Raw genomic sequence first — 19,863 nt, forward strand, 5'->3', positions numbered from 1 at the left:
TTTTGCTCATGGGGGTGGAATCGAAGTCTATTTTTGTTTAATGACCAGAGCCAGAGAAATGTATACTTTATTAATATGTCACTATGTTCAGATACCAATTTAAACACTCAGGATGATGCTTCAGGTTACAATGTGAGAAACTCCTAGACAGGAAATGAAATTATAAGCTGAGATGGCATTCTAAAGAAAGTCTTCTGTCATAAAGTTGTAAACTATTACTTAAGTCAAAAAATAGCTTATAAAAGTTCTTAGTTTTAAAAATATATCACCAATAGTAACACAGAGAAAGTGAAAAAGTATTCAGAGAGAAAGAGAGAAAGAAAGAGAGAGAGAGAGAGAATGGGTTTCTATAACACCCCTTGTAAGGAGCCTGAGCAATGTAACGGATCAGGTTCCTTCCCTTTTATTTCATTCTTTCTTTCCTTTTTAAAAAGTGAGCTGGCTCATCATTGCAGTTTTTCTCAAGTTCTTAGAACTCTAATTAAAATGTGGTAATTGGTTATGTTACCTCAATTACCATGATGCATGGACATTGATGCAAAGTGACACCAATTGAATCCCTTGGGTGTTTTACCCTGGGGCCATCCCATTTATTGTGGCCTTATTATTTTCAATTATGTGGCTAGATGTGTTGTATACTTTCAAGGCCATTAAATGTGTATGGTTTCTCTGGACGCAAAGTTCTATTCTCGGGAGAGCTCTGCAGGATCAGAGCAGAAGGGAGAAAACCGTGTGTGTGAAGATAAAACCTCAACCCCTTGATTCACTAAGAATTCAAAGGTACACTTGCTTGAAACAAGGCATTTCAAAGGAACTGAGGTTATTTCTGTTTAAACACGTCTTTGAAAAGCAAGAATGATTTATACTATTAGACAACTACTGTGCCTAGTAACACAGATATCTCATTACAGACTAAAACTGATAGGAAAACAGATGCAAAATATTAATTTCTTCTCTCTTTTCCAATACTTTTACTTGTTTGTTTGTTTTCAGACAAGATCTCACCAAGTAGCACAGGCCAGCCTGGAATGCACTGTATAGCTCAGGCTATACATAGTTCTCCCATCTTGGCCTTTGGGGTGCTAATATAATAGGCCTGCGCCACCATGCCTGGCAAGACAAGTTCTGTCTGCCTGCCTGCCTGTCTGTCTGTCTGTCTCTGTCTCTCTCTCTCCCTTCCTCCCCCCTTAAATATTTAATTGATTTTAGTTTCTGAATTCATTACACAAATACACTGTTTTGACATCATTCCCTGCCCTTCCTCTCCCTCCTCCGACTCCTGAATTCATAACCTCTTCTGTAGACAAAAGTTGTCTTGCACTGTAGATAAAGCTTTGGGCCTCTTAGCAAGGCTATGCAAAGCTGTACTGAATGTCTTTCAGATGCATATTTTAAGAGATCTGTCCTCAGAATGAACATGAAAATAAGAGTAGTCTGAATCTTGACAGAATGAAGTGTTTCCCAGCGGGAACACTATGGGCATTGGTGGGAAGATCTGTGTATAGGGTAGCTTATTTATTCTGTGTTGTTTCATTCAAAGCCAAATATATCCTTGGTGGTCACAAACAACTCCATAACATTTGCCTCAAAAATCTTGGTGCAAATCCGGAAATGACCAGTGGCCACGATGACGCAGCATTCTGTCAGGCCATTCTGAAATGATACCTGCATCTTTTCCAGCTTTACTTTTCTGAAATGGCATCCTTGAACAGCTCAAAGCAATAGAAAAATTCTGGCTTTGTTTCTCTCCTTATTTGGCCTGCTATCTCTAAATAGGTATAACACTGGATTGGAAAACCGAGGAGGGCTGGTCACAAAGATCTTCCAAGCAATAAGCAAGGATATGGCAGAAACTTTAAGTTTGTAACTTTACATTTATCTGAAGAATGTTCAGGTACATTTCTATGAAGTATTTCTAAACTAAAATCCTATGATAGACAAAGAGCACACTTTTGGTTAAGTGAATGTGATTACACTATTCTTGAGAACCTTGGCTATGCTTTGTATAATAGACATTCTTTAAAAAAACTTTTTGTGACTCAGAAGATAGTTTTGATATATGTTCTGTATATACTTAAAAATAATGTCATCTTTGTTGCTATTGGATGACATGCTTACCCATTTTTGTTGTATATATAAGATTATCACCATGCTTTGATATGCAAATTGTGCACTGAATACTATAGTCAATAAAATTAGCATATCCATAATCTCAGAGTTTCTTTTGTATATGTGTGTGGTAAGAATGCCTAAAACTTACTCTCTTAATACATTTCTTGTAGGCAAGGCAATATTTTTAACTGTATTTATGCTTTTATATATTATATCTCTAGATTATCCACTCTACCATAATTGAAACTTCGCATTCTTTGCTAGACCTCTTTCCGCTGTCCCGGTCTCCCGCCCCGGTAAACACCATTCTGCTCTGTTTCTATATATTTGCTTGTCTTCTCTGCTGCGACTTTAAGATTCCACACACAAATAAGACCGCCCACTATTTTTCTTGTGGTCTCCACTTATTTCATGTCATATGATGGCCTCTGGTTTTCTCTCTGTTGTTGTAAATGTCTGACTCTCCATACACAGGACGAACATACACAGTACAACTTATTCTTTTATTCATTCACCGGGAATGACCTCAGTTTCCGTATCTTGGCTATGGTGGATAATGTTGTGAAGAACATGGGTATACAGGTACCTTAATGAGGGGATGGATGGCACATGCTCAGCACAGAGACTGTGGGGTCATACAATAACTCTAGTGTAGAACTTCTGTATCATTTCCCACAGTTGCAGCAATCGACTTCCCACAGTGGTGAGTGGGAGACCTTTTGTCTGCACCCTCTTGCCTTTTTGGTAAGAGGTGGTTGAAGTGTTTTAGATGTCAGTTAGGTCATGTGGCTTCACAATAACATCCATGTCCTTTTACGTGCATACTGATTCTCTGGTCTATCAGTTATTGAGACAGGGTGTTGAAATTTCTCTCCCATACTCTGTTTCTCTTGTCTCTTCACAGGAATAGGTTTTCTGTATGGTATATTCGTAAGTTGTCCTAGACACTTAGGAATGTCTTCTTCTCATGATAAATTGGAACTCCTATTGAGAAGAAATGTCCTTCTTTATATCTTGTGATACTTTTTGCTATGACATTTACTTTGTTTAATATTAATATGTACACTCTACCACTATTTGGTAGGCAGTGTATGGTTGAATTTACCCAACTTAACAATTGTGTTCTTTTGAGTAGTTTTCAGTCCATTTCATACACTGGGACTATTGGCACGGCCATGTTAAATCTTCATCTTGTCTTTAAAAACCTGATTACATCTGTTTCCTATTTTCCTTTTCTCCTTTAAATGAGGATATAAAAAAATGAGCTTACTTTGTTCCCTTTTGTGTCCTACTCTAGCTTTTTGTTTGCTGTATCTTTAAGGTGTTACAACCACACACACACACTTGATCTTATCAGAGTCTCCCTTTAAAGGATGCTCTAGTACCTCACATAAAATAAAAACGGTACAAAGCATCATGGCATGTCTGCTTCCTGGCCTTTGTGATACTGTTGCTGTACATTTTATCCTCTGTGCTATAAATCCTACCATGCACTGCTATTATCTTGATTTAAACAGTCTATTAACACTTAAAGAGATTGAAATAATAGGGAAAGTGTTTCTCATTTACTCACAGTTATAATTCCCATGTTCTTTATTCCTTTGCATATCTAGGTTTCTATTGGCTATAAGTTGTGTGTGGTTGATGGCCTTCCCTTAACATTTCTAGTAGTGCTGTTATGCTGGCAGTGAACTTTCACTATAGATGTTTAGAAACTATATTTCTTTTCCTATCGGAATGCCATTTGCTCTGCGAAGGAAACGCTAGGTTATTTTCTTACATTGCTGCTTGACCCCCAGCTCCACCTTTCCCATCTCCTGACATCCCTTGTTTCTGATAAAAATCTGGCAGTCACTCTTCTTGAGATGATCCTCATCCCTCCTCTCACTGCTTTGAAGATACTGTCCCACCACTGGGTTTTATCAATTTGGTCTTGTTTGCATTAGCTAGTTTTCTTGTTGTTACCACAGAACGCCCTGACACAAGCACCTTATGGGGGAAAAGAGTTTATCCTGGCTCACAGTTTGAGAGTACAGCCCGTGAGCACAGGGAAGCCGTGGCAGTAGGAGCTTGAAGTGGTTGATCCCATTGTGTTCAAAGTCAAAAAGCAGAGAGCCATGCTAGTGCTCAGCTCTTATCCTTTTTATGAAGTCCAAGACCCCAGCCTAGAGAATGGTGCACCCACAGTGGGTAGATCCTCCCACCTCAGTTAACCTAATCAAGATACTTCCTCTAAGGATGCCCACAGGCCAGGCAGTGGTGACACAAGCCTTTAATCCCAGTACATGGGTGGCAGAGACAGGAGAATCTCTGAGTCTGAGTCCAGCCTGGTCTACAAAATGGGTTCAGGAACAACTAGGACTACACAGAGAAATCCTATCTTTTGGGGGAGCGGGGAGTATGCCCAGAGGACAATCTCCCAGGTGATGTTAGATCCCATCCACTTCACAACTGAGATGAACTATCACACTATTAGTGACATTTTCTAATGTGATTGAACAGAAAGAGGACATTTCTAATTTCTTAGAAGTTCCACAAATTGTTCTCTTTAATTTTTTCAGTGTGGACCTTCTGTTGAAGAACTCAGAAAATAACTTTGTTTAGCTCTAGAAATTCCTGACTGTGGAGTCCTCTGCTCCCTGGCACACTAAAGACTTCTAGCAAACTAGCCACACATTGGCTTCACCAGATTCCATGCAGAGCCTGGAAATGTCTTTGAACTGAGAAAATGGACCAAGGAGCCCAAGAAAGCCTTATTAGATAGGAAAAGAATGTTAAAAGGTATCTTCTGGATGTTCTCACAAAGATATTATTACAGAAATATGATTCCTAAAGCAGAATGACTCTCAGAAGTATGATGACTTCTTTTGTAAAATGATGAAAACTTAGAATCAGCATAGATATAGTATATAGTTATACCAATGCCTGGATAAAAGAAATTGACTCAATAAAATCCTGTACTCACTTATTCAGAAAATATTCATCAAAAGCTTATATATGCAAAATATGTTGCAAGTCTTGGAAATACAGCAGTAGAAATCCCTATGCATAATCAGGAGATGGGGAGGGGTGGAGGCGCATGATGAACCAGCCAAAAGGCCATTGTAGACCTTTGACTCTTGGCAAAGGTCACCTCCCACATTATTGAAATACTTACGTGATCATAAAAGCAACTTCTACTCCTCACTCAACAGCAGGGCCCAGAAGCAAAGAAACACCCCCAACAGAACAACCTCTGCGTTCACCATTCACCGCATTGTTAGCCTCGGTCCACTCTCCATCTCTCCTTTCCTGAGAGCGACTTTCAGCCCGTTTTTATCACAAACATCCTTATTTGCTACCTTCATCACTCCAAATTACCTAATTAGGACAGACTTCACTCTGCAATTTATATAACATCTCTCCAGTAGCTCAAGCTTCCAAGAAGCAAGTTGCCTTTACTACAGACATAGGTAAAGCAACCCAGAAGATTGGGAAATGGCTCAGCAGATAGGAGAGTGTTTTCTGTGCAAGCAAGAGGACCAGAGTTCAGATCCCCAGCACACATGTAACAGGGCAGCATGCCTAGAACCCCAGTACTATGAGAGGTAGAAACAGAAGGCTCGCTGGGGCTTGCTGATTGCCAGCTTAGCTCCAGATTCTGTGAGACCCTGTATCAAGGGAATAAGAGAATGACAGAGAAGGATTCGTCCCTTTCTGGCCTCCCCCACAGGGGCATGCTTACCTGCATACATACATGCACAAACTCTCATATGTCACACATGGGGACCTGTAACCACACACACACACACACACACACACACAAGCAAACATCCATTCCCTACATCTAGTTTGTAAAGCCCAATCCAGCATTCCTGATCATATGATTCAAATAAATCCTGAAAGAGAATCAGTTTTGTCATTGCCAAACCAGCTGAATGCTCTAAGAATGCCATAACCTTTCCTACTGGGAACGGTGCTGAGCTAAGTCTTACCATCATCACCACAAAGTACAGAAAGGATAACAACTTTTTTTTTTTACCTTTACAAACATTTTCAAATAAGAAGAGGAGGAGGAAAGAGGGAGGGAGAGAGGAAGAAGAAAAGATGTTAGACAAACAGTTTCACAATAAACAAATTATCAAGAAAAGACACTCTGCTGGATGGTGGTGGTGCACAATTTTAATCCCAGCACTCAGGAGGCAGAGGAAGGCAGATATCTGTGAGTTCGAGGCCAGCCTGGTTTACATAGTGAGTTCCAAGACAACCAGGACTACACAGTGAAACCCTGCCTCAAAAAATGAAAAAAAAAAAGAAGAAAGAAAAAAACAGAAAAGAAGGAAGGAAGGAAGGAGGGAGGGAGGGAGGGAAGGAAGGAAGGAAAGAAAGAAAAAGAAAGAAAGAATAGACACCCCATTATGTTGCCTCTGATTAGTAATAATAGTTTGGAAGTCTTAAGAAATGTAACAACTTCAGCTAAGATCAACTGAATAGAACTGTTGAGAGAAATCGATTCCTGGACTGAGCACAGACACAAAGGCAAAACAGGCAGGTAGGTTTAATGATTCAGTGCCTTCCTGCCGAGTCCCCAACAGAAAACATACCAGAAAAGCCAATCCTAAGGCTTTGGTAAGAATAGAATTCATATGTGAAAACTATTTTCAATGACAAGAATTTTACATTTGGGTTCCCTTCTTTGCATGCTGAGCTTTCCAAGTATGTAGAAGTGGATTTTTATATGTATACATATGTTTCACTTACATAAGTCAAACGTGAAAAGTGGCCCTACAGCTAATAGACACTGACGTCAGGGTCACTTCGGCGATATACTCTTTTCAGTGACAGTTTCGTTCTCCTAAGAAGGTGAAGGCTCTCAGAGCAAATGTGTATTCTATATTATAATAAACCAGCTTCTACTCTGACATATTTCTTTCTCCCAGTAACCTGCCCTCTCAGATCCGGCAAATTGTTAATGGGAATCACCACCCCCTACTAGGAGCACTGTATTAAACTGTAGGAGGGAACGTGACAGTCCTCAGTAATCTGGACTGATGGGGACAGGTGTGCAGATGGCCTTAACTCCTCACTAAATGGAAAGATAAACAATAGATACTCAAGCAACGAAACCGTACACAGAGCACACACACTGCTCCAGGCACTCGGGGTATTAAGCTACCTCCTAGCAAAATATCCATGGAGCATTGTGTGCTTGGTGAATATGTCTGGTGAAAGAATAAATGAAAGCATCAATAGCCTCAGTGGTGAGGGTAACCAAAATAGACGTGGGACTTTTTAAAAGGACAATGAGATGCCCTGAAATATATGTCAGTAAAGTGAGTAACTTTCTCTTATGATGAATGGAGTTTGGGTTAGTGGATGGTTATTCTTTTGGTTTGCAAGGAAGCTGATGTGATGAACATGCTGTGGAAGCCTGGGGGGTGGGGGGGAGTCAAAAAAGAGATCCCATTCTGCTGGGGAACGACACTCACGGATTCTTTGCCCATCTTCCTCTGCAGCCGTGTTTGCCACTGGACGGCTTGCATGACAATGGCTTCCCACCTTCTTTCGAGGTTTACGATGATCAGCTGCATGGGCTGGTGGTCCGCATTGAGATTGCAGGTGTCCCGGTCATCCAGAAGATGCTGGCACAACCGCAAAATGGAGGCCACCCCCCTACGACGCTGCTTGATCTCATGACAGAGGGACTGCAATGCAAAAAAAAAAAAGACCAGTTTGCACGTGTTTGTAGGACGGACTCTCATGAGAAGCTGAGATAACCATTTCCACCATAATTTCACATTGTAGGGATATGCTCAGCTCCGAACACTAGGGCGAGAAGAAGGGACCCACAGTTTCCTTGGGATTAGCGGCCTCCAATACATAGCTGATGAATGCTAGGGAATTTAGGAACCTCTGTTTCCTATTTCTCTTTCCACTGATTTATGTTTCCAAAATGGAAGATCTTGCCTTGACACCCAGGTATTAACAGCTTCTCACATGGGGGAAAAGATCTCTCAGGTCATATGAATTGTAGACAAACAAATTAAGGTTGTAGGTTCAAGGTCAAAGGAAACACAACAACAAAAAGAAAATCCTCCCCCCAAATGTAATTATTCTTCCAAGTTTATCCCTAGACTCTTTGGAGGGAAAAAGTTCGGTATTTTATTGGCAAAAATAAATAATACTACAAAGAATTTTCATATGTAAACTCTATTATCTAAAAAGCAGAGGGCAATATTTCTCTTCCAATGCTTGATTAACAAAGCAATAATATTCCTAAAACAGAAATCAAGCTACTGGTTTATTACTACACAATTTGCTGGTTGTTCTGTTTCTTTTAATAGACACCCACACCATTTAGAAAGGATATGCATGCATCAAAATAGCATTTTGCCTCTCAGAAGCATTTGTATTGCTGCGCTGACCCTAAGCTGAACGATTGAAACAAAATAGTGGGTACACATGTCTAAAAATATTATATCCTTTCTTTGCCTACGGATAGTGTGTAAGTGATATTCTAATTCAAAGCCTTCAGGAGAAATGATGATTATACCCACAAACATCACTGAATTACTAATCTCCCTCTACTGCCACAATTGGACTGTTCCAACAGTTAGCAGATTGCTTATTAATCAACAAGGGTAAACAAGACAATGCAATTTCATTTAGTGTGAGGGTTTTAATGCCTGAAAGTATTTGTGCTTAAAATGTTAATCTAGATAAGGCTTCATTAGAAGAAGTCTTAAGATGATTAAGTGCTGTTCACTGAATTGTGCATGGAGTAGGAGTAGTCGATCAGCAGGTGGACATTCCATACAGATGTTCCACTTACTGATATAATGCATGCTATATCCATTTAAATGACCCTAACTCGGTAATAGCTGGAATTCTATTATTTCCATAATGAGAGAACCTGTACCTTTAATATTTCTGAATTTTAAATGAGGCGAATGACAAATTCCCAAACCTCTATTTATGGCAAAATATGAATAGGAATTTTATTATTCACATCTTCCCAGAGCAGCTGTTTCAGCTAGGTTTCCTGAACCGATCCTTATTTATTTTCCTAGGGTACATTACTATTTTCCTATATAACTCCCGATTCCACCCTGGGTCTGACAAATCCCTTTACTGATGCTATTCACCAGTTCAATGCTGAGGACAGGAAACCCCTAGACAAGCAAAGATAAACTTGGAACCTAGTAAAGCAATAATACTGTGTTCATCTCCTTCAGCAGTTCTCCCAACTTCCTCCTCAACCCCCAACCCCTATCCCCCACCAGGAGACACACACACTCTTTCTTCAACTTGTTCTCTTGATCTAAAATTGCCAAGTCATCCAAATGATGAAGTCCACCTAATGCCTATCAAATTTTAGCCCAATATTGAATATGCAAGAAAGTGTTATGGTTATGGCCAGATTGAAATTGGTTTAATGAGACCTATGGATGTGAATATGGATGGTTTGGGTTTATTAAAAGAAAAGGGCTAAAAAAAAATCAGATGTTTTGATGGAATTGGATTCTGCAAACTTCTCTTTGGTAGAATAATAACTGCATATCTATAAGCCAACAAAAGGCCTCGAAGTTCTTAGCTGAGGGAAAAATCATAATGAATGGCACTAAAAATGTGTGTGGAGTTAGCTCAGGCCACATTTGCAAAGTAGCTCAGATGGCTTCATTCACCTCACAAAGTCCTCAGATAGGCTATTGGGGATGTGATACATTTCCATAGAGATTTGTTAATAGACCCTGATGTTTTGAAAGTGTCCAGAATGTATTGAGTATCTACGTATCCAGAGAATCTGCACCTATATCTTAATGCAAACAAGTCAAGATAAATACAGTACCTTAAAAACTACAAAAAACAAGAATGAGGATATGGGTCAGGGCTCTTGCATTGCAAGAATGAAAAACAAAGTTCAAATCCATGCCATACAGTTAAAAGTCAGGCATGGCCGTGTGCACCAGTAGCCCCCCAGCTGCAAGGTAGAAACAGGGAGCTCCTGCGAGCTCATTTACCAGCCAGCCTAGCTGAAGCTGCATCTGGATTCAGAGAGACGCTGTCTCAAGGCATTAAGACAGAACAATAGAAGATGTCTGATGTCCTCTTCTGGCCTCATGTGTAAATACACAGGTGCATATACCTTCATGTTGATGTGCACTCACTATACATGTACACCATAGCCCCCACACAGATAAATTTCTAAAAATATGTTACAAAAGCTGCTACTGTTAACATTTAGTATATGATTCTTGCATCCTCACAATTCAGAAGTTTTTACTTTAAATATCTTAAGAGTTTAATCTACATTCTAGATTAAATTTTTCTCCATGTGAACTGTTCAAAGGAAACTAGAGAATTTTTATACCTAACATTGTTTCAATATTTCTTTATACCTAGAGACAGTTGATAACATTCTCCTATATAAATGTGTTTCCCTGACAACCATCAAAATGTATTTATTTATAATCACACATACTAAATAAAATCAGTGGTTTGTTGGCAACATTCCTTAGAATCAGTATTCTACATTATTTTTTAATAATAAACGGAGATACACATTCTCCATATGTACTGAGAAATGTTAAATATAACTAACGGGAGCAAATGATTATTATTATCTTTTGCCTTAGATTTTAGAGAAATGTATTAAAAAAAAACAGAGACTATAGCTAAGTAAGTAAGGCACAGAAGACAAACATCCTCCCATGACCTCCTCAAATCTGTAAACGTCCTCCACTTGCTGGGCCTGCGTTCTGTGATGGAGGGTTACACAGTGAGTGAGCCATTATTCCTTCCCTCAAGGAGCTGAGAGTCTGCTAGAGATGAGCTACATAAATACGTACAGTACTGTGAGAGAGAGAGAGAGAGAGAGAGAAAGAGGGAGAAAGAGACTGTGAGAAAGTAAGGGAGACACATACAGACAGACAGAGAGAGAGAGAGAGAGAGAGAGAGACAGAGACAGAGAGACAGAGACAGAGAGACAGAGAGACTGACTAACTGATGTGTGTACAAGCGAGTTGCTATTGGGAGTCCACCCGTCTTTAAGGAAATGACAGGAGGCAGGAGGTCCGAAATGAGTGACAGCAGGTACAGGGTAGAGAGCCCGGAGAAATGTTAAGGTGGAACGTGAACAAGCAGCCTTGGATGGTACGGAGTGCTTACTGTGTTGGGGGAAACTGAAGTATGAAGTAGCTGGAAAAGTGGGGGCCTGGGGGTGGGCATAGAAACATTCAGAGCACTGGTTATTACAGCCAATTCGAAAGCATGTTCTAATGAAATCCAACTGGTTCTGATGCATAGTCACACCACCTTCTTGAAAAATATAAGAAGAAGAGGCAGAGGAAACAATTTTTAAAAGGAATTTCAATATGTCTAAGAAAGGGATTTTAAACACATTGTCCCAGCCCATCTTTATCAGAATCTTAGGTCATCCTCCAGTGGATCTATCCTGGTATGCTACTCTCAAGTTCCTAACTATCTCTTTTATTCATTTTTTTAATAAAGTGTCCTCCAAGTTTTGTCATGCTTCTAAAAAGGTAGATTTGTGGTAAACATGAAAATTCTAAAACAAATAATCAAACTTCAATGGTTTAGGACTGAGAAGTTACCCTTTTTCTCTTAAAACAATCAGATGCCCAACACATTGACTGCACTTGATTGGGGGTCACATCATAAGAGAGGTGTTAACAGGATAGTAGCTCTTCTCTTACATATAAACTGCCAATCTGATTTTTAATTCACCAATGGCAGTACACATGAGTTTTTGAAGGAAGTGCTTGGTTCTGAATGTCTCCTGACTTGATTAATTTTTTTCATGTTTAAACCATTCATAATAGTAGGCAAAATATGATTTAAAAAAAAAAACTTCTGTTTTCCTTTTATGGTGCTGGGATTTGAACCCAGAGCCTCACAAATGGTAACCAAGTAGTCTACCATTCTCCACCAAGACTAAAAAGACATTCTTCGCTGACTTCAGACTCTTAGTGGCACTGAACAGAAGACTTTCAATGTCCTGCTTTCTTTATCACTGTGTTAAACGTTTGCTTAAACGAAAACATATTAAGCAAAAAAGTAACATGTACTTGTATGTACCCATTCTTGACATCAAACATGTATTATCTACCTCACAAAATGCAAATAAACATATAATAAAAGAATAAGTATGACTATTACAGGAACTATTATATTAAAAACATATGCTAAATAAAGATGAGAAATGAGAAGGAAAAAAAATAGTTCCCCCAAACTAAGCAGATGTTGAACACAGAAAAGCAAATCTATCCGGAGAGATGCCAAAGCATTTTATCTCCAGTATCTCTTCCATCGTTTTTATTCAACATGTTAACTCTGTTGGGTAGGTCAATATGAACCAAGCACTGGGATGCTACATGATCTGTTTAAATGAGAAGCGCTATGAGGCCATGCTGTTTATGAAGGCGAACACTACTTCACCTTCGATATTGATCAACTATTTAACAAAATAGAGTGTGTTACGGATTGACAAGCCCGGTCATGAGGGGACAATCTACATATATGACACTTGGCTGCCTTTAGCCTAGTGTGAGGGAAACCACAGAATGAACTGAAAAACAGCAGCACACAGGTGTGCTCCAGCTTAAATAGCACCAAGAGAGCAGATCTCTTTTGGACCATTTCCTAAACTGCAGCCCATGTTATTCACTGATTTTTTTTTTTAATTTTTGGCCTCTTCCCATTTTTACTGTTTTGATTTCATGGGGTGATAATTTTATTCCTATTTTCTATATGTAGTAATGTTCCAGGAATAGAAATTTCCTGATCAAAGAGTATTTGCATCACCCAGGAACTTAGAACTTCAAATTCTTCCCAGTCATCTGGTGTAGGCATGTAATTCCAGCTAGTCAAGAGGCTGAGGCAAGGGGATAGCAAGTTTAGAGTCAGCCTGAGATAAACAGTGCATTCCAGGCCGGCTGGGGTACAGGGTGAGGTAGTATCTCAAAGAAAGAAACAAAACCAAGCTAGCTTGTAGATCCCCTGGTATCACTCACATCTGTATGAATCAGGGATTCTGGGTCGAGGCACAGAGAGTGACAGCTGACAAGGACCGACAAGTGAGCACAGTCTAACGTTTGAAAACTATCACACAGAAAGCAGAATCAGCTTTACAAATTAGAGATTCTATTTGAGTAGATTATTTTTAGAAACATAGAAATACAAGTCCTAAATTCTGATTCTAATGGACACCAACAGTGTTGTAGTCCCTGCTGCAGAAGCAGCTTTTAACTGCTTGATTCCAGATCATTTTCAAGGAGGGTAAGTTTGGCAAAGGCCGTGTGAATGATCTTTATTATAGCAGTAAGCACTTGATGGGTATCAGTTATGTGCCAAACATTGTACTTTCCATTACAGGATTAACATTGGCAGATGACAGGCTTCTAACAAGATGTGGTACCTCTTAGGAGCTTATAAAACGGCTGATTCCCCCAAGGGAGAGCTAGAAATACAAGGCAAAGGTTTCTGATAACACTTAATTCATCAAGATGTTGTAAGTTTAAGGAAGGCGAGGGAAGGGAGTACACTTTGTGAATGGTGAGGCCATGACTCACACGCACTGTATTACCACTCAATGCTAGCACTTGACCTAGAGAACAAGAAAGGTCATTACTAGCTGGAAGAGACCGGTTAGGATTCACTGGACTAGAATGAGGCATCTGAGGATTGGAAGGTGGAGGAGAGGAGAGGCATTATAGAAAAAAAGTTGAAAATCCTAAATTTAACCACAGTTTTCAAAAACCTAGGAGATAGTGTAGGGTATGATAATCATAGTTACTAAATTTTCCACCTACCCACCCACCTAATTAACTTCTGGAGTGCTCCCTGTGTGCCAAGCCCTTTTCTCAGTGATAAATACAAGGTGAACACTTTTGCTTTCATAGAATTTACATCCTAATTTGTCTGTGCATCAATACGAGCCTGGAAATAAATGTAAACACACACAAAATCATCACGTAATCAGAATTGTCCAATAAAACCAGTGATACTTTAGATTGGGTCATCAATAAAGCTTCTATGAGAAGACATCCTACAATATGTACAGATATAAAAACAATGTAACTTAATATTCTGATTGTACATCTTGAGATAATGTTCAAATCAAGAATAATTTTCTGTCATAAAAGATTGATTTGGTGGCTGGCAAGATGGCTTAGCAGATACAAGCACCCCCATACAAGCCTGATGGTTTGGGTTAACCCAGAACCCTTGGTGAAAGTAGAGAACTCCCTCCCAAAGAGGTCCTCTGGTGTTGGCGTGTGAGCCTTGGCACAAGCTCCACACTCACACCCACACACACCCACACCCACGCTCACACCCACACACCCACACACACACACACTCACACACACCCCCACACACACCCACACACCCCACACACCCCCACACACACCCCCACACACCCCCCACACACCCACACACACCCACACACACCCCCCCACACACACACCCCACACACATATCAAAAGCAGATTTACATTCACTAATAATGAAAATAAAAAAATTAAAAGCCTGTTTTATGATTAGGTAAAGAGTGCTTAAAAATTTGGAGCTTATTATTATCAAACAACCCGGGGCCAGTGAAAGGACCAATACACTTACTTACAAATGCCAAGTGGGGCCAGCTTGTTTTTCTGAGGTAAGAGCTAAAAAGTCTACCAGGGCAGAGTTATTCATACAGACCTGTAAACTTCATTCAACAGATCAGACATAGTCTCTAGTACAAAAATAATACAGTCCAATTTTAATACAGGCCTCCTACTTTTAAATATATCCTAAAATATAAACAGAAAAGTATACAGAGAAGCCTGAATCTTAAAGAAGATTTAAGACAAATACAGAAAATGAAGACTATTAATATAATTATTGCAGTGATACAGTTCTTATATGGTTTATGAAATTGTCACATACAACGCTGATAGCATCAGCAGGAAAATGGAAGAGCTGACATACAGATGGCAATCATATACTGCACCAAGGATAATCCTGTCGATCATACATATCCGAATAAATATAAAATAAAAACAATGTCATATACTCTTCAGCTATTTTACCCATATTCACCTGAAAATAAAATAATATTCATTGGGATTGCTTATCAATTGTTAAAGTGCTATTCTGTACAGTATTTTATGGATTATTTTCACTGATTCTATATATCAATGACTAACATTTTGTGTGTATTTCTAACATCTTCCGTGTGTGTGTGTGTGTGTGTGTGTGTGTGTGTAGGCATTAGTTTTTCCTTCTACAATGTCAGGTCAACTCAGATCAGCAAACTCAACAATAAGCATTTTTACTCACTGGGCCATTTTGCTGGTCTCTTTCTGCAATGTTGTGTGGTTGATTCATTCAGTGGTCACAAAAGTGTGGAAATCAGTAGGTGGGTAGGTAAATGATAGACAGACAGATGATGGACTGATTTACAGGTGAGAAATGGGACACTTGGAATTGAATAAGCAGTAATTTAACTTACAAGCATTGACGGCAGGATTTTAACCCAGGGAGGTGGAATGGCAAAGTGACTCAGGAAAAACACTGACATTTAAGCAGAAAGCCAGAGAAGCGTTTTAAGATCTCTAATTTCTCATACTCCCCTGTCCCAGACTTTTAACCAGAAGTGATGACAAGCACAAAACTATTGGTCAGAGCCAACAACTTCAACCCTTTAGAAGTCCAATCTTCGATCTATTTGGAGGCCTTCAAATATAGAAAATGTGTATGGCATACTATACTTGAATCTAGGATGGTTTTGATAATATAGATGGGAAAATACACATCATCAATAGAAAAAAAACATGTATGAAACATCTATTATACTGGACACTGTATTAAGTGTCTGTGAATTGCCAGTAAACCAAGCAGACAATGCCTTCTTATCTCTTGGACTTGATAGTCCATTTCATTGTGGAAGTACTTCCTTTTCTGAGAAAGATGTATCTTATACAAATAATAAAGAGACTAAACAAAGATAGAAAACATCCTTTAAATAAATGATTATCAACATTCACAGAGAGTCAATAATTCTTGGAGTCCTAATAGTTCAATCCTGGCCAAATGTGTGCGCAACCATATATATTATCACATAAATGATGCAAATAAGAATTTACATCCTAGAAGTATAATTATTCAAACTAGAGAAAATTTGGAGCATTGCAAATGATGTATGATTTATATATTTTAAATAAAATAAAATAAATGATTCTGGGTATTTTAACTGATTCCAAATTTCTAAACAATGTTAGCTAACATAGAGACCAAGCTCAATTGCAAACTCTGGGATTGAATCTATATTGAAGCTAAATATTCTATAAGCATGCAGTGGAGTGCAAAAAATAGCAATTGAAAAATGACATGATTAAATGGCACGACACGCAATCATTTGCTCTCAATTATATCAATGTATCTTCTTCACTTCTAGGAGGCAGGCAGAAATATTGTTTTTTAAATGCCTCTATTAAATTGGTCACCAATAATAAAATAGATGAGAGTCCTAATAAGCTCATTTACATAACATACATCACACACCACCAACATCTTCTCGCCAAACAGTTCTGTGCCTAGATTTGTCTCCTGCTTGTCACAAGTCTTTGCTACATTAGCAGATTTTTAAAAGCAAAAATACTGCCTTCAGGACCACTGGTAGAAAAATGTTTATGAAACTTTTCTAGTTAACCCTTGGCAGGCTCCTTATTGCTAATTATGGAAAAGGTATTGATATAATATCTTGGCTGTCACATTCAATTATGGTGACGGTAGAAGCAGAATCTCGGTGTGACATTTTGGAAATATCATCTAATTGCAAGTCAGAAACAGAGAATGACAGTTTTAAGTAGATTATAACTCCTTTCCAAATAGCGAAGTGGTTTGTTTAATATAAAAGCTAGATTTTAAAAATAGTACTAAAGCCCCCTGCATTAGTTAACCAAGCACATCTCTACCAGCTTCTTGGAGAGGAGCTGGGTGCTGTGCCAAGAGTGTTGAAATTATACGTGGTAATTTAAGTCTAGATTCAGACACTGAGCTGTTTCTTAGAACCATATAAAATAAAAATATTTCTAATAACTACTTTTATTTTTAAGACAACTCATCTTCCCTCTGTTCTTTCACCTGCCCAATAGAAAAGCCAGTGGCTGCCTTATTTCTAGCGCCTGACTTTTCAACCTAGAAATGATCTCAAATGACCTTACTATCTAGAATGCTTACTAAACAATCTAAATCACTAAGCATCCCCAGGAGTGCTGTTACTGCTATAACTTCATGAAGACCCATGGGTGGATGGTGTTACTAAGTTTTAAACAAATATGCATAATTATGTTTAATAAATTATGCCTTCATTTGTTCTAAAATGTACTAATTTTAGTTAGAAGGGACCGTTTCTATTCCTTTCTCAGTTATAGATAAAATATTACAAGCATTACAGAAATGCTGACCCTCCCCATGTTATCCCATGAAGCTGCTCTTCTGCCTCTGTGGCCTTCTTTAATTTCTTTGTTACTTTCTCTATTCTAGGTTAAGCACTTTTTAAATACGTTTGTTTTCAGAATAAAATTCAGTAGTTGTGTATTTAATTCATATTCACATGTAATTAGTAATATGTTATAAACCTCCTTTTCCAAATTAAAAACACTATTAAAATTCTAGACATACAAAACAATATGAAGATTAAGTTACTCTACAGGAAACTGTAATAGCTTACAGATTGCCTGTATCATTACTAAAATGCCAGTATCTATTACAGAGTCTCCCTGGAATAAAGAATGCACTTTTGGCAATAATCTTTTAAAAACATGTCCATTATTGTTAAGATGCTAAACTATTCTGCAATTACAGAAAGGAAACTTTTAGCAATCAGGAGGTAGAGTGTGGGGCGATGAAACTTCGCCATTAGAACGCCCCACACAGTCCCTTAAACTCCCACAGTCACTCTCCCATCAACGGAGAGGGAGTAATTATAATAGATTTTTACATAATTGTATTTTAAAACCTATTTACAATGCCCACTGAGGTTTCCTGTCTTATTGATTCCATGGAAAACATTTAAAGCAATGCTGGATGGATGGAGGTGATTTTCTTCTCTCGTTTTCTGTTGGTCCCAGCTACCTGAAATCATCTCTTCCTTTTAGCAGCTCTTTGGATCAAAGGATACCCAAGGCAGTCTGGAGGGAAGGGAAAGAAGGACTGTGCTGTGACAAGTTACAGTACAGTATTCCCACCTAGCAAATTCCATCTAAAGAAAGACATCGTGTCAAGGAGGAAGGTGGTGAACACATGAGTCGGATGAGTTAAGAGAAGTTTCTAGAGAGAACATCCACTGGCCACCGGACTCATGAGACCATATTGACTTTTGTATCTTGCTTGGCCCTGAGTCACAGTTCTTTCCTTACTCTTCCATCCATGTGGTAGCTGGCCACTCTCTACCCTCTTCTTGAATCAAGCCCTATTATTCCAGACTTAACTGTGGCTTCTTATGAAGAGACGCCTGGACTCACCAGGCTTCCTGTCACTTGAAGTACAACATCCAGGGACTAATATCTTAGGGACGCAGCCCTATTAGTCCAGAGGCTACAGATGGAAAATGAAAGGATTCAAGAACTCTAATGGTAAAACAAGAAAGAAGGAAGAGGTAAGCAAGGGGGAAACATCTCTAAGAAAGAGGCAAGAGATGCTGGGGAGAAAAATTCCACAATGGAAAAGTTTCTTCTTTTCTCATTCAGTCCTCCTTGACCAGAAGATGTAGAGGTATAGCCAGCATTAGTAAACTCTGGATTCTCCACTTTATTCTTAGCACATCTAAAGTAAACAGAACATTTTCCATGTGAGTTTGAACCAATTCTAATTTGTTTCTTAGCTTTTTGCTTTGCATCTGAGGTGGAAAGCCAGTTTATTTTTTTTTTAATTTTTAATATTTTAGCCGGGCGGTGGTGGTGCACGCCTTTAATCCCAGGACTTGGGAGGCAGAGCCAGGTGGATCTCTGTGAGCTCGAGGCCAGCCTGGGCTACCAAGTGAGTTCCAGGAGAGGCGCAAAGCTACACAGAGAAACCCTGTCTTGAAAAAAAAAAATTAAATCAGTTTTTGGTATTCTCAGATACTCAGTAATGCTAACTGCTGATCATTTGGAAATTTGGAAACTGAGATCATTTGGAAATTCAACACATAAGTGGCCACCAAGCCATGCTTCCATTATTATATGAGACAGCAGAGAGATGCTAAGTTTTAGTTAACTTGTAAATTGCTATGATGATTTCTCAATTCAAAACAACATCCCAGAACCTAAAACAGCTAAAACAAAGTTGAGTCCAGAAGTCCAGAAACCTCTGCTGAATAAAGCTAAGGTTTCTTCTAAAGAAAACTACTTTCTTCTCTTCTGGGAAGAGGTACCACGTATCTTTTCTGTATGCTCCTCCAAGGAAAACTGAACACACAGGGACTCTCCTCCAGGTGGGCGCAAGGCGTTATTCCATTTGACATTTTGGCAGCAAGACAGAGCATAAGTTGTCTAGCTACAAAGGGTTTGGTTTAACATCTGAGCAGCCACTTGGAATGAGGAAGAAACCATGTCTGTGATAGGCTCCTAGTTCAACAAAAACCAGCTTTGTTACCTTAAATAAATCACAAAATATGCCCACTCAAAAGTCTTCCTCTGAAAAGTAACTATCCTTTAGCTTCTAACATCTTCTGGCTACAGATACTATATAACCCTACACTCTGGAAAAATATACTATGGTGGCCTA

At 38.9% G+C, this 19,863-nt stretch overlaps 1 protein-coding gene across 6 annotated transcripts in view; it reads right to left on the reverse strand.

Moving 5' to 3' along the window:
* Akap6 (A-kinase anchoring protein 6) overlaps window positions 1-19,863 on the reverse strand; it is a 504,011-nt gene that overhangs the window by 32,302 nt on the left and 451,846 nt on the right. For all 6 annotated transcript variants that reach the window (XM_076550667.1, XM_076550669.1, XM_006975274.4 and 3 more), the window contains one exon: window positions 7,581-7,796. In XM_076550667.1, coding sequence (XP_076406782.1) covers window positions 7,581-7,796 — 216 coding nt within the window. The remainder of the gene's footprint in view (window positions 1-7,580; window positions 7,797-19,863) is intronic.

The sequence above is a fragment of the Peromyscus maniculatus genome, chromosome 14 (genome assembly GCF_049852395.1).
Source record: "Peromyscus maniculatus bairdii isolate BWxNUB_F1_BW_parent chromosome 14, HU_Pman_BW_mat_3.1, whole genome shotgun sequence".
NCBI lineage: Eukaryota > Metazoa > Chordata > Mammalia > Rodentia > Cricetidae > Peromyscus > Peromyscus maniculatus.